Source organism: Sitodiplosis mosellana, unplaced genomic scaffold, assembly GCF_009176505.1.
Source record: "Sitodiplosis mosellana isolate CC-2019 unplaced genomic scaffold, AAFC_SMos_1.0 Smas_scaffold_6170, whole genome shotgun sequence".
Taxonomy (NCBI): domain Eukaryota; kingdom Metazoa; phylum Arthropoda; class Insecta; order Diptera; family Cecidomyiidae; genus Sitodiplosis; species Sitodiplosis mosellana.
The window spans coordinates 2,887,933-2,903,598 of record NW_022601411.1 but is presented as its reverse complement, the minus strand read 5'-3'; the positions used below and the strand labels follow the sequence as shown (position 1 = coordinate 2,903,598).

The following is a 15,666-nucleotide window of genomic DNA, read 5'->3' as shown; positions in this document are numbered from 1 at the left end:
TCGTTTGTATCGGAATTGAAATTGTGGATGTGTGTGTGTGTGTGTGTGTGTGTGTTTACCGTTCGTTCGCTTTCGGATAGATAAGTAAATTAGTTTGTTATATTTTGTTCGTTTGGGATGATAATGATCCGGAATGAAAATGATTAATCTGGTCAACTTTCATTTCTGGACGAATGGCCTTTTCCAGCAGCTGCATTTGCGAATGTTTTTTCTTCTTTTTCCATTCGTATTTGTATAATTACTCTGAAATTTAAAATGAATGTGAATAAATAAAAAAAAAATAAAATAAAAATAAATTTGGAAGCCGCCAATCGAGATTTTAAATTTATTTTCACTTACATCAAATTTTCCATCTCCATTTTCAGATATTTGAGGTTGCCCATCAAACGTTTAGCATATATGAGATTGCCGGAGAGAAATATTCTCCTGAAAAAATATTTCGATACATTGGAATATGGAAAACTAAATAACCAAAATAAAATGAATTGACTAACTGTTTAATGGAAGAATAAAATTCCATGATATTTTCCATTTTGTGTTTCAATTCCTCATGCGGTGACAATAATGGATTCTTTTTGGGTGGTGAAGCTTCGCATTCGCTAGAACTATTCGTTGATTCTAGGTCTATCGCTGTATCTTCAAAACTTTTGTTGTTGATGTTTTTCTGCCAAACTAAGCTGAAATATGAAATTTCAGATGAATATTAGAGTCATTTGAGATCTCATAAAAAATCGAATGAAATTTCATGAATTATCAATATATTAAAAAATCGTGATTGAAAGAGCGTTAGTACGGCCACATTTAAATGCAATGATTTACCGGACCAAATAATTGCAAATCTATTTCCGGGCATCGATGATGGAAAAGAGCTGAAATTTCGGCGAAAAGGTCATGATGCCGCACAAATGGTACAAAAACAGCGAACAACACAAAAATATTGGCCAAATGCTGTACGTAGTGCATCAGCCACGGGTTATTATCACGTTTTAAATGACAATCGAAAACATGTTCATACAATATAGCACTCAACGAATCCACTGATTGTTGTTTTTTTTAATTCCACTTACATTGTTATTTCCAACTTTGACATAAAATCCTTGATCGAATCGATCATAAGATCAGCTTCTTTAGCACGATGGTCATACGATGCGTGACCCTTGAACAGTCCACTGAAATCAGATTTCGATATAAAAATACTGGATAGAAATAAATAAAAATAAATTCTTTTACTCGATAAGGCCGGAACATTCATTCACGAAACATCTAGTATTATTATCAATCAGTTTTCGGACTGACGTCATCGTGATATAACTCAAATTAATCCGATTTATCAATCTTAAAACAAGGAATTAGAAAAAATAAAAATAGCGTTTATTAAAAAAAAAACGATCACCATTAAAATACATATGTGAATACAATTCAATCTATTAAATTCATATCAATCTCTGGGTAATATGACAATATGAACGATATTCTTACGATATTGATTTACGACAGCGAAAAAAAAATGTGAATGTTTCTAGAGTGAAATATTATGTACTGATTGTTGATGTCACAATCAAATTTAATTATTCTCACTGATATTCTACAAACAAAATGAATTGAATATCGATTTAAATTTTATTTGTCAATTTTTCAAAAACTACAGAGGCTGCAACAGTGGTAGAGAAGAGTGAAATGAAACACGTCTGGTTTAGTTGGAATGTAGACTGACCTGAAGTTGGTCACAATTACAATCATTTATGAGCCGCGCGTTCGGGCTAAAAGCCCAACTGTAACCCACGCCATCTAGCGAGATAAAACTACTTGTCTAATTTAGGCACATTTATATCATAAAAATTAAATGAAAAAACATTTCTTTCATAAAATCATACAATTAAAAAAAAACATTAATTATTCTCATTTCGTTTTAAACATTAATTGATTTAAATTTAACTTCGTTTTTTCAAAAAAAAAATTTAAGTCCGTTCCATTGCAAAACACTTTGAGTATTGTCATTGTATAAAAGATGGCGTGCTAAGCAATTATGAATGAGGTGAGAATTGGTTTGACATTAGATTTTATGTCATAATTAAATTGTTTAACATTAAAATATGATTTTACGGTTATCATGGAAACGATTTCGAATGACAAACAAACTTCTTTAAATAAAAATTTGCCAGTTAATGTTTGTTCGTTTTTTTTTTTTTTTTTTCAATAAAAGATTTTGTTCCATTCCGTCTTGGAATTATAAAAATTTTCATCACTTTTTTGCCATTAATTGAATGGGAATTCACCAAAATAGTGAAAAAACACTAACTATGTGTCGAAAATTTTTTACTTGCAAAACAGATTGAATTGAGAATTCATTGACTCTTTCACACATGAAGAAGAGTTCAGAAAATTAGGGACTCGGGAGGGTACATTTTTTACCACAATGTGTTATTCAAATAGCTGAATGTGGCGCTAGTTTTTAAAATTGGTTAGGGACTCAGCAATACAATATTCTGAACTTTTTGTATGTATCTCATACTATTACTCATCTGTAATTACATACAGTGCCGATCAAAAGTTTGGACCCACTTTAGAAAAAACGCATTTTTCGTCAAAAAGGGGATTATTTTTATAAAAACTGAATATATTTTGGTTTCAATTCGTAAATCTTACGGAAATAAATCGTTTTAGACTTAAAATGTAGGATGTTATTGGATTGGTTTGAGAAATTTGATCATTAAATAGTAAAAATTGAGTTCATTTTTTTGTATGAAAATCATCTGAGTTGGTACCGATCTTTGCACATATTATCAACTACTGTGCATGTAATTGTTTGGAAATTACTCAAAATGGCTCGTACACATTCCAAAATATCTGCCACAAGTGGATTTTTGTAAATTACGTGAGATTTCTTTTTGCTGTGCGAGCAGAAATATTTTTTTCACAAAAATGGTGAAACTACATGTAAATATTGACCAAAATAGAAAAACTTTCATTTTTCATCCAAAGCAATGAGAAATCTTATATACCTTCTGACAATAAAGTACCCGGAATTCATCATTTTAGCCGCTTCAGGTATAGGTATCGTGTAAAGTATTTTTTTCCTGAGTAATGTAATTAACAAAAATCCACTTGTGGCAGATATTTTGGAATATGATAAACGATTTATTTCCGTAAGATTTACGAATCGAAACCAAAATATATTCAGTTTTTATAAAAATAATCCAATTTTTGTCGAAAAATGCGTTTTTTCTAAAGTGGGTCCAAACTTTTGATCGGCACTTTATGTGCATATCTATGGGTGAGATTGAGAGTGGAGTATGTTTTTTTTTCGATTTATATTTTTGAAAAGGCGAGTATGTTTTCTGATGATTCTGTTGGCGTTAAAGTAGAGTATGTTGTAGTACCGTCTAGCCTCCGCGGTCTTCATGGTTTTCGCGCAACTGATAAAAGATAACAACATGGTGTCTTCGGCAAAGTTGTAGTACTCGAGGTCTTCTATAACTAAGCTGAAGACAATTATCTCTTATCTCTTATCAGTTCCGCGGAAACCGTGAAAAACCGCGAGGACCCGCTAAAAACGAACATACTCGCTTTTAACCATTTTTAAGTCGACAGAAACTTGCTCTTCTCTTTCGTAACAAAGTCAATGAAACATAGACTACTCTCAATCTCACCCATAGATATGCAATTAAAAAATAGTTTAATGAAATATGTAGATGTGTGTGGGTGTGTATGAATGAAATCGATTTTGAAAGCATTGAAACAAAACAAATATCCACATCTGTAGTTCGCAGTGCGAACTTCGCACACACTGTTTATAATTTTTTGCTGATATATCAACTGTGGATGTGTGTATGCGTGTCTTATGTATAATTTAAATCGAAAATGATAGATCTTTTTTGCTACATTTTGATGAATGATTTTTTTCTAGAAAAAATACAAGTAATTTCAGCTGTCGAGCTGTCGTTCATTGAATTTCAAATGATATTATCATTTCGTTTTCGCAGCAGTTTTGCCAAATAATTGGATTTCTATCGTGAGGGTTAAGAAAAAGTATATACGATATCCGATCTCACTGTCAACAGTATCTCAAAATCAATGCAAAATGTTTTAAATGTCAGCAAAAAAATCATTTAAAAGCCGCTGCATTTATTTCTACCAAGCCACACTCAACCAGGAAGGCATACATTCTCTCTTTTTTCTACTGTTGAAAAGTTACTAGTTATAAAAGTCGGCACTTTGTACACAGTCGTTAGTCGTTAGTCGTACTTGTTTGACGCATTCCATTTTTCGGGCTTGTTACCAAAATTTGATTAAAAGACGAGTCTTGGTTGGATTTGAACTATTTTAAAGCATCGTCGAAACATTTAAAAGTGAAATTGATTGAATTTTGTAATTATTTTCACAGTGAAACTACTCAATCGTTCGGCGAATATACGTTCACCAAGATGTACTATCAAGAAACCGAAGCCAATGCACCTAAGTGACCAAAATTATCCCAAGAAAATGAGCAAAATAATCAACAATTACCCGTGGCTGGTCCATCGAATGGGCAGACATCGCCGAAATTATTCAAGTTGGACATCGATTGTTTTGACGAAATATTCGAGTATTTGTCACTAGCAGATCTCGACTCATTTGGCCAAACATGCAAAGCGATGCACACAGTGGCCGGTGAATATTTTAAACGAAACTATTCAAATGCTGAATTACGCATGGCCGCTGGTAAACCGCGTTTATCTTGTTTTGGTGTCCGTTATTCAAGTATATATTCATCATCAACATTCAATCAATTTGTTACAAACATGACATTCGACACAAGAGATCCGAAATCACACGTCTACTTTTCATCACATCCTAACGAGTTTCGATCAATCAACAATATTATTATTGACCACATCGATTTAAACGAAAATGTGATAAACGCACTCAACGGATTTCTTCGCAAATTAGAAGTGGTAAATATAAGGAGCTGTCACGTCAAAGTGAATTTACGTACGATATTGAAACGGTGCGATAATATAAAGACTCTGAGTTTGGAATTTAACATTTTTGAAACTAAAGAGATGACAGAGCGACATTCATGGATGCGCCAGAAATATCCAAAACTTGAACACCTCGAGCTCATTCCGATCGGTTCGATAAATGGCTTGGAGTTGTTTTTCCAAAAGAATCCAAATCTTCGAACCTTTTCTGCCAGAGGGGATGACATCTGGAAACACCGAAATGAAATCGCGAATTTCCGAGTGCAGCTGGATTTACTGAAGATTCGAGACCTAATGATAACCAGTTCATTTGCTGCATTATGTACAGTGTTGAATGTACTTTATGATCAAAAATTCTACAGACGATTGCATATAGAAGTGGACATTCATAAATATCTACTTCCAACCGAGGATAGTTTTGGTGCTGCTTTTTCTTCACTTCGTGGTCTTGAGAGATTGAATGTTTATCGTGGGGAAAATGCACAATTTTTGCCCAAATTGCCTAATTTGAAAGAGTTGAAAATTCGCCCAAGATTTAGGGACGTTACATTGGATTCAAAACTAATTCCAGAGAAATTTGTGAACCTTCAGGGATTATGGACTGCAAATGCAAATGTTGAAAGTATTTTATCAATCGTTCAAAGGCCACCAAAACTTAAGATGCTCGCATTACGTAATCACAATGATGATTATGATGATCAGAAAAACATTCTGAAGTTATCAACTCTGGACAAAGTACGTCAAAAAGTGTTTGGGGCACAAAAATTAACAATCTATGTTCCGGAAGAGATGTTTTTGAGAACTAAATGGAGCATCGCAAACGGAGATACCAATTTACAAATGATCGAAATGAAACGATATTCATCGCGTCGCGTTGAATATTATCACTAAAAATCATAGAATTCAATGATGAAAGACAAAAGTTTCTTAGTTTTATAAGCAATAAATGTGTTTTCAATCTGCTAATAAAATGTCCAAAATTCAAAAATTATTAGTGTCATATTTTTTTTATCAATTTCGTAAATTTCAAGTAAACGTTAGACTATTGTTTGTGCTATGTTCAGAGGTTCGAAATTAGAGCAGCGCCAATTTCATCTCAAAACATCATCAATCTGTTTACTAATACCAGAAGTCTGGACTTTGTTCATCATTTATGCCAAATCCGGGTTTAAAATTAAATCCACAGCTTTAGCTCAGAACGATTTTGGCAAAACACTAGGTTTGCGAACACAAACACAATAACTATATTAACGTAACTATCTCCTCCAAACAAAACATCCCTACAAATCGACAAAATTGAACCGAAAAATCCGTATACTGGCACAAATTGTTAAAAAACTGTACAAATCCGCCATAAATATTACAATATCCATACGAATCCGTATAAGCTAGTACCTAAATATAATCCGAGCAGTACAGATAATTTGACGAAACCAGCTTAGAAATTCCGTACTGTGCGGATGAAATCCGTACGTCTGATCACCTTAAACTATATCGACCATTCCACACGAAATCAGTTGGAAATTGAATTGACCATCTTCGAATTGGCTGAAAATCTCTCTTCTTACTCAGTTAGGCATTTCTGCTTGTTGCTGCATTTGTTGTGCGTATCATTTATTTGCAGTCAATTTTTGGAAGAGGAACATCAAAGGAGAAACATTGCAATGAACGGAAAACTCTGTGATAGCACACCGTTAATTACTGTAAAATGCGCAATTAATTAATTGGAAGAAGTTATTCAAAGAAATTCAAACTAATTTTCGCCACAAAAGATGAAGAAGCGCGTTCTTTCTATGCAAAAATATTATCGAATCAATAGAAAAATTCTGTTCAAAAGCGGTTGAGTGCATGCAATTGTTGAATTATCATTTTTTGAAATGTATCTCATGGAATTTTTGAGAGATTTTCGATTACTTCCATTTCATCATTTGCAATTTATTTTGAAGTAGTGATTTGTTCTAGACTTTCGTTCATTTCAAATCGCTTAAATACTTTTCGTCTTACTGTTTCGCATTGACAGAAGATTGCATTGATACTCTTTCTCGAACCGAAAGAGAAGAAAGAGGAAAGTAGGTAAACGGTTAAAGGTGTATGTAAAGAAGAGTGCAAATTATAGATGGTACCACTAACTGTGTTCAATCACTTAATGGTGCATTTTTTTCAGTTAACGTACAACGCAATACAATGTATGTAGCAATATTCGTGTCTCCCGTACATGTAATGCATTAGCGCACACCGCACACATACACGCACGCATCGACGAGAGACACACATATGCGGTGCGATTTTGGTGTTATCGCGAGTGTTCCACAACAACATGCACACATATACACATAGACACATGTACACACATCACGCGTCTCCGAACATTTGACATACTGAAATGTGTGTACAAATGACAGCAACAACAAACGTGATATGGCCATAGCTTTTGACGCGGAATAAATAGTTGTGAACAAAACATTTTTTTATTTAATTTTTCAGCCATTTTTTGCGGACCAGAAAAATTTAGAATAGATACGTGCAGAGCTTCGTGGAAAAATTAAAATAAAACAAGGGAAACGGTCGGAAAATGGACAGACCGAGCTCCTCAACAAACCCGTAAGTAAATCATTTTGCATTATTCGATGCAATAGAACAAAGAATCCATGCCCACATTTCCCAGTGACAGATGACATTCAACAAAAACGTAAATTTTTATACTTTTTAGGATTCCGAATAAAAATTCGGAAGACAATTAATTTTCTTCACAAAAAATTCGATTAGATTTTTTTTATTTAAAATTTGCCCAAAATTATTTCAATCGAGCTGTGGCATACGTTTTAATAGATTTTCTATTTCATTTTTTTATAGCAATAAAAAGAAGTTTATACCGAAATCATATCGTCGATCGAATCTTTCGCCGGATGCAGACGAGTTGCAAATACATCCTGGGCACGAGAGATTAGAATTAGATAGAGATAGCGAAAGCGGTATGTTTTGTCTTGGTTTACCAGTCGTTTGCGGTGAAAACGTGTGAATGCATAAATGTTCCTGGAGAGTATCTGACACTTTTCGATTGTACAAAATGGTAAAAAGAATAGCGATTTTGAAATTTAGCGCAAATTATTTCTTTGGTAAATGCAGTACGACCACGACAGTTATCATCAAATAAAAAAAATATCATGGATATAAAATTAAATTATAAATATATTTCGCAATTGAACGTAATTTGAAATAGGTAGTCGATATAATTTGGATCGATTCTTTTGAATAGAAAGAATGACTGAGATTTCCACCTAAACTTTAAAATGTTGATATTCTGAGTTGTTGAAATAACTCTCTCGCACTGGGCCGCACGCCATTTAGTTGATATTCTGGCATCGCTTTGAGCCAATATATTCATTATTCATTTATCTCAGCCGTTCTTTCGGCGAATGATTTTGAAATGATTCAATGGTTTGTGTGCGGAAAAATCACAAATTTTTTGATACATCATCAGTTCTGTTGTAGGTTGGAATTGAATAAATTTTTAATGAACAGAACGATGTAGAAAAGTTTTCAAAACAATTATTCCGGTGAGTCATTGCTCATTGCGAATGCAATCCTTGTGATAACGATAAGAACGCACAACAAAATTAGATATGACTCCGCGGTCGTACTCATTTCATTCGGATAACATAGCATTTAAGAGCTATGTGTTCATTTAAATAGTCGAAATTAAAGTCGAATGTCAATCGAAAATGTCTGAATCATGGGGTCATGGAATATTTATGCAGTTGCAATGTTTATCACAGCCTGAATTGAGCTGCAATCAACTCATCATCAATCAACTCGTCAGATTTAAAATGAATGGGCTACATTCGATGGATCGGTCAATCAATGGTTTGTATCTAATGTAATCTGCGATTCGAACAATTTGAATAACTTCTTTTCTTCATTTTAGACAAATAAGCACTGGGAAGAGTTGGAACAGATTCATGTCATTCATCATCGTTTGCTTGACACGTCTTCGAAGCAAAACGAACGAAAATAATGGAATATCAATGAATCCAACATTGAAAAATCTGGAATCTCGGATCTGGCGGATCGAATTATTTTATGGATCATCTACGTCGATTTTTCTAACAAGGAACGCATTCCCATTCAGCCAACAATCAACATTGTATCAATCAACATCGCTTGGTTTGACAATGATTCGCCAAAGTTGATACAAATGTAGATTTTGTAGAAAAAGTAAATATCGTTGTCATTCTTCCAGAATCGAAAATTACACACAAAAAATTGCTTGTTAGAAAAGCAGTTTAGCTCGTCGATTATTTTTTTTTAGAATGCGGTTAATCACTGGAAAACAGGTCTAGGTAATTTGGCTAAACGTAGGCGTACACTGAACACATCTACCACATAATCTCCATCGGAATTTTTTAGTCAAATTAATCGTTTTTCTCATGTGATTGACTAAGCGAATTATCGAAGTGTTAGGGTAATTAGAACATAAGTGATTGAACGCACATACGCGCTTTACACTTTGAATTCTGTAAATTTGGAAGAAATTATTGAGTACGAATTTCATAGTGAATACCAACTAAGAATATACTGAACAAAAATCGATTTTTCTCTGAAAGCTGGCACTCTTGTGCCAACTGAACTTTGACACTCTAGTGTCGTTTCATGTCAAATGCAAATCTAACGCACAATCGATATTCTCTCGAATGAAATTTAGATCGAACCCGATCACGTGAGCCTCAACCATCAACATCGACCGCTCTATCAACATCTCAAACAACCATCAATGATCGTAGTCACCGAAAAAAAGAACACTCCCGCAGGAGGCGTCTATCTTCATCCGATTCATCATCATCATCATCTGGCTCATCAGGCTCATCCTCTTCATCTTCAACGGTTCGTTAACCATCTCATGAATTTGATAATAAATACTAATTGCTTTCGCCCAATTTCGCAGTACTGAAATCAATTGTTTTTCGAAAAAAATTTGACCGTGATTTTTTTAAAACTCTTTCAGTCAAGCAAGCACAAACCGTATTTCATTGACCCTGCAAGGGAGAAAGAACGGATTGAAAAAGTTTACAAAGAGCGTAGAGCTCGTGGACCAAAATTGTCGCGCGCCCAGAAGAAACGCACACGGTATGAAAAATATAAGCTAGAGAAGCGTGATGCGAATCGACGAGAACGGCCGGAAAATGGAGATCAGAATCATGATCGTTCAACGGCTCAAAACCAACGATCAACCGATACAACTCGATCTACGGATGACAGGAATAATCAGCAGCCGCAAATCATAATTGTTCCTGTGAGTTTTTCGATTAATGCTTTCCAAATCAATTTGCAATTCATTGGTGACTGATCTGAAATTCGGTGCAGCCCCATTAGGATTAAGAATTCTCTGGAAATCTTACTAAATCCAAACATTCTTTGTCATAGGTACCTCAACCGATGATGCCAAATTACATGCATCCACATCCGATGCAACCGATGCCAATGCCCTATTTATATCCGCAAGGTGGTTTTCGGCCGCCCATGGCGCCACCACAGATGCACGATCCCAACTACTATGGTCCAATGAGGGCACCATTTCGACCGCCATTCCGACCATTTTTCTATCCACGTTCTGGTCCACAGCAAACGTTTAGGCGACCATTTCGACCGAACAATCCGCAAACGCAGAGGAGACCGTTCCAGCGTCGCCCATGAACTTATTCGATTTTAGCGAAAGGAGAATGCAATTCCAAACACAGTTCAAAATTACGCTCCAAAATTTGTCTACTCAAAAAAACACTTGATTTTCTTTTTTTCAATAAATGTAATTCTTTCGATTGTTTTTATAAACATTCTTTGACATTAATTCCAGCGAAGAAAATACTAGAAAAAAATAGGTCGATCATCATTATCAGTTTAGCATAAAATTTACCGAAAGAGAAAAAAACCGAACAGATTAATTAGTTTTTGGGTCAACTCGGATGGAAAATATGTAAATTTTCGCCCAAAAATGCGGGCCATCATCATCATCATAACTGAATGGTGTAAAATTTATTATTGATGCACGCACAGTTCGTTGTATAGGTACGAAACAACGTCGACGACGAAAAAAAAAATCTCTCGCATTTTAATAGTCAGAAGAATTTTTATTTTACAATTCCTTTCGAATTTGTGATTTAAACCGCAAAAAAACAAGTCGGCGATTAGCCTACTCTTTCGCACTCATTGCGAATCAGACATGAATTCAAACAACGTTCAAGTAAACATTCCATCGAAATAACAATATAGAGTACAAAGTAAACCGAAACTACAGCAACCGCTTCTCTCTTTCTATCGTACACACATTCACACGCACACAGTCGCATGCATCCATGCGAAGCAACAATTCGGTGTGGTTCAGTTTGATTGTTGATGTGTATGTAAAAGCTCTTCTCCGCCAGTTTTTGACACATTTTAAGTACGGTCGTATGACCGAACGAAAGAAAGAATAACAACAGAACCGAAACAAAACGTTGAGAGAAAGGAACGAGACAACCGTACGATTCGGATGGGTTGAAGTGAGTCGACCGAAAGTGTTCGTTTTGCAAGTGTTATTGTTCATGATTATGAATCAAATGAAGCAGCGATCAGTCTCATAGAGTCATTGGGCAAAATGGCCGAAAGTAAAGGTTCTCTGTTAGCAAAATCGGTACAAAAACATGCAGGTCGAGCCAAGGAAAAGGTATGTGTTTTCGTTTCGGTTTTTGTTTTTGTTTTCTGTTCATCATCTTCTTCTGTGTTCTCTCACATCAAAATCCCATTCATAACAAGATGAAAAAGATATGAATAGTGCAACTGCATATTAAAAAAAAAAAAAAAACAGACCACACAAATATATGGTGATGTTCTCTTGGGTCGGGATTTTATGACCGAAAATGACAGCAATTTTTATTTTAGCACAAATGATATGCATTTGCCACAGAGAGATAAGATTAAAAAAATGACATGAGATGAACAAACGTATGGCTATTCAGCTAATTCAACATATATTTTCATTTGTAATTGATGAACACATTTATAGAATTAAAAGTTACAAAAAAAATTCCAATGACAAATGAATTATTATTTGATTCGTTGAAAAATGAGAAAAACAAAACAATTCGCCCGCTGGATTAGTACGAGAATTAATTAAACAAAAACAAAAACAGTGTGAATTTAAAAGTTTAAAAAAAAAACAGAAGTCGAAGCAATTTAAATGACAGAAAATAATAATTCCACTTGAGATTTTTCGACTAATCAAAAGAAGTATAAACAGAGTGTGAAAAGAGCCGTGAGATGAATTCGAAACGATTTTTGCATTGGAATCACCTCCAGCGATATGGAAAAAACGAAATAAAAATAATTCAATTAATCAGTGGTTGACAAAATGAACTCGGACAATCTATTTTTCTATAACCAACGAACGGAATATTTAAACTTCTCATCACTGGTTGCTTCGGTTTCGTTGCGTTGCAGTGCAAAAATTAATTTTACAAAACGACAAAAAATTTAGTTCTCATTTTTTTTTTTATTAATACGGTGAAAATATTTGACGAAAAAAAGAAAGAAATCAAAGTAACGAAAGGTTCCGTAACGGAACCAAAAATAGATTCTCGACGAATTTTATATGCGTGTTGATGTTGTTGTTGTTGTTGGTTCTTTTATATATCATTTTCGTTTGCAATGTGTAATTATGAATGTGTTCTGAGTGTGTGTTGACGTTAAAGGCGGCGGATGTCTTTTCTCAACTCATGTGTGTGCTACAACGAGAAAGAGTTATGTGATTTGCAAGAAAGTAGCAGGATGAGGACGAAAAGTAAGAAAAAAAAAACCAATGAACACGAAAAAATCAGAGTTAAAAAAATCCCACAGTGACATGACCGACCGATGCGGACAGAATTTAGTTGAAATCTACATTACAAACATTTCTCACATTCTGCCCTTAAATCGGATACGAATATGAAATGAATGCACAGAGATTTCCGACACGGAATTCGAGTGAATTGTGTGTAAATTTAAATGTTCTATGTGTGAGGGGGATACCGAGAGAGAGAGAGAGAGAGAGAGAGAGAGAGAGAGCCGGTGACACAATAGTTAGCCCGCCTGCCTAACTGCCTTCGATCTCTCAAGTGTAACGTGCGTAGTCCGGACGCGAATCGCATTCGTGTGAATTGAGATTCTAATTAAATTGTCGCCTCTCAACAAATACAAATCGCACGGGGCAAGGCAGAGTGAGAAAGACAGAATCCCATTTTGCCGCTACCACATTTTCATCAGAGCATAGCGTGGCACACTCACCGCCAATCGAACTTTCGGCTTATGAAATAGATGTATGACCTAATATTTGTCGGTCATTTTCGGCACACACACACACACACACTACACACATATACACATATCTCGCACCGCACTCTTGCCAAAAAAGAACCATATAGTAAAGTACACATATATCGAACAACACTTTTTACGAGCGACAACATATTTTATAGATCCAAGCAGGCATGAGACATATCCGTTTCGAAAAATTGTAAGCAACACACGATGAGCACACATAATACGCAGTGAACAACAAGACGAAGAAAAGACGGAAAAATATTGTGTCGCTTGCGCGCCATTCGCACAGTGTCATGCAAATGAGCGCAAAATTATAAAAATAACGGAAAAGCCACGCTTCGATCAGCGGCCAAGAGTTTTCGAGACCAAAATCTCTAAACTTCGAAATTCTGAACGAAATGAAACCGAACAAAATTTTCAGTCGGTCGGATTTTGTCACTTGACTCTTTCGGGTGTCTTCAATTAAAAATAAAATCAGTGTGTTTGAAATATGCCCCGCGATGATGAATACACACATCTCAAAATGCCGTCAAGGAGAAGAGAGGAAAATAACGACACGGTGTGTGCCGGTTGAGGATACTGTTTTCTCTCTCTCTCTCTCTCTCGCGCGCGAAAAACTGGGCTTACGCACATTTATTTCGCGTGTTTTCTTTTCTGTTTCTCGTCTCTTCACCTCGAATATGTGTGTCGTTGAGTTGCTGCGGGAAAAAAGGACAATGTACCGGGAACCAACGCATTTATTTATGGATTTACTATGTGTACCGAAATTACCTCAATCCTCTTTAAGAGAAAAAACAAACAGCGACGATCGACCGAAATACCAAGTGATTAGATTAATCTGGTTCGATGTCACGCAATGATGATATTAAACGTGCTATTTTGCACAATTGAGACGTTTCAGCCGTGTGTGTTGGTGTGTCGAAAGAGAGAGAGAGTGAGACACGAAGAGAGAGAATCCATGGCTGCTGCCTACGTCATTCCATATTAAAAAAAACACTTTCTGTCTCTGATCGGTAATTATATGAAAGAAGGAAACAAAAATTCCGTTGAATAAATGATGTTGCGAAATTTTTTCCCGTTCGTAATGCAAGCCGCGGTCATCATGGCATCAGACTGAAATGAAAACCGAAGAAAAAAAAACCGAATTGTGGGTATCAAAATCAATTGGCTGTTGGTGCCAGCACACAAAAAAAAGTCCAACCGCATTTTTGTATCCGCCTGATGAATTTGGTGCTTGGCTTTGCACTCGGCGGTTTCTAATCCAAATCGAATGATCAACATGAAAGCGTAATATAAACTGCTTGTCATTAATTATGTCCAATGATTAATTTGAATATGAAGTTCATATTTTGCACCGCTCGAACTCATGATATGCCAACCGAAAGCCAAACACACACACACACACACACACAAACGAAAAAAAATTCAAGTAATATGAGCCAAAGTGGAACACGAGCTCCGCACAAGCCAATTCAATCGTTTGCTCGCGCGCATCGAGAATTAAATGGTGGAAGAATCCGAAAGAGAGATCATTGAAACAAAAACTCGAATGATAATGCGAAAGTTTTGTTTTTCTTCGTTGTTTTACTTGTCGGCTAAGCGCGATATCAGTGGCAAATAAAGCATGATCTCTTTTAGCAAACAAATCATCCTCGTTATGCGGCGTTAATGTTGAGATAGTCACATTCCGAGAGAGAGAGAGAGAGAGAGAGAGAGAGAGAGAGAGAAACAAATCAACAACATTTCATCCGACCTTTCACTGAACAATGGATCCATAGACATATTCCGTTGTTGCTGTTGCGGTTGGTCATCATTTCGGTGGCTCTATACAATTTATTGCATTCCATAATGAGCGGGAGTATCCGTTTGACCGAAGCAGAATTTTGAATTAACGAGTTTCTTATCTCTTCTCGTTCACTGCAAAATGTTGAATTGATATTAAATCTAGACTAGACGAAATATGAATTCAATTTACTGAATTTTGATTTTGTCTCGTGTGAAACGCTCACACTTGGGCTTAGTTTATCGCCTTGTTCCATCTCTTTTGTGCTGGTTCGGAATCTCTCTCGCTCACTCGTTCATTCATTCGTTTGTTTTAGCTCTCGGAACCAATTCAATCATAACGAAACCGAAGCAGTACAAGTGAATGTCACAGTTCGTGTATTTATACACAGACTATAATCGACAAGTCGAGTATGAGCGATATATATATTTTTATCCGCTTGCTCGGTGTTTCTTGCTCTTCAATTCCACATTTTTGCATTTTCGTTCGTCGTCGCGCGCGCGCGCCTGCTCTCGTTTGCTCGCTAAGATACTTTCTCTTGATGCAGAAAGACACTCCGAGCTAGCAAAAAACACAAAAAGGAAGCAGCAAACG

General features: G+C 35.6%; 3 protein-coding genes across 4 annotated transcripts in view; 2 read left to right on the top strand and 1 right to left on the bottom strand.

Annotated features, from left to right (window-relative positions):
- On the bottom strand, positions 1 to 1,635 carry LOC129575960 (uncharacterized). Its single transcript, XM_055460232.1, has 6 exons — positions 1,480 to 1,635; positions 1,231 to 1,335; positions 1,068 to 1,169; positions 495 to 677; positions 340 to 426; positions 1 to 243 (listed from the first exon to the last, which is right to left on the bottom strand). The coding sequence occupies exons 2-6, from the start codon at positions 1,299 to 1,301 to the stop codon at positions 153 to 155; spliced, it is 534 nt and encodes a 177-aa protein (XP_055316207.1). The 5' UTR covers positions 1,302 to 1,335; positions 1,480 to 1,635; the 3' UTR covers positions 1 to 152.
- A 5,722-nt stretch (positions 1,636 to 7,357) lies between these two features.
- Positions 7,358 to 10,787, top strand: LOC129575957 (female-specific protein transformer-like). Its single transcript, XM_055460225.1, has 5 exons — positions 7,358 to 7,562; positions 7,815 to 7,933; positions 9,664 to 9,842; positions 9,964 to 10,251; positions 10,383 to 10,787. The coding sequence occupies exons 1-5, from the start codon at positions 7,534 to 7,536 to the stop codon at positions 10,650 to 10,652; spliced, it is 885 nt and encodes a 294-aa protein (XP_055316200.1). The 5' UTR covers positions 7,358 to 7,533; the 3' UTR covers positions 10,653 to 10,787.
- A 600-nt stretch (positions 10,788 to 11,387) lies between these two features.
- Positions 11,388 to 15,666, top strand: part of LOC129575955 (myc box-dependent-interacting protein 1) — a 30,879-nt gene continuing 26,600 nt past the window's right edge. Inside the window, exon 1 of one of the 2 annotated variants that reach the window (XM_055460219.1) lies at positions 11,388 to 11,658. In XM_055460219.1, the coding sequence (XP_055316194.1) occupies positions 11,590 to 11,658 (69 nt within the window). In that variant the 5' untranslated portion in view covers positions 11,388 to 11,589. The remainder of the gene's footprint in view (positions 11,659 to 15,666) is intronic. The other variant, XM_055460220.1, reaches the window with a different exon arrangement.

Coding starts and splice junctions, on each gene's coding strand:
- LOC129575960 (XM_055460232.1), bottom strand. CDS start 1,301: ATGACGTCAGTCCGAAAACTGATTGATAATAATACTAGATGTTTCGTG. Junction 1,170..1,230: donor GAATGTTCCGGCCTTATCGA/GTAAAAGAATTT, acceptor ATCTGATTTCAG/TGGACTGTTCAAGGGTCACG. Junction 244..339: donor ATGGAGATGGAAAATTTGAT/GTAAGTGAAAAT, acceptor TTTAAATTTCAG/AGTAATTATACAAATACGAA.
- LOC129575957 (XM_055460225.1), top strand. CDS start 7,534: ATGGACAGACCGAGCTCCTCAACAAACCC. Junction 7,934..9,663: donor AGATAGAGATAGCGAAAGCG/GTATGTTTTGTC, acceptor AATGAAATTTAG/ATCGAACCCGATCACGTGAG. Junction 9,843..9,963: donor CATCCTCTTCATCTTCAACG/GTTCGTTAACCA, acceptor AAACTCTTTCAG/TCAAGCAAGCACAAACCGTA.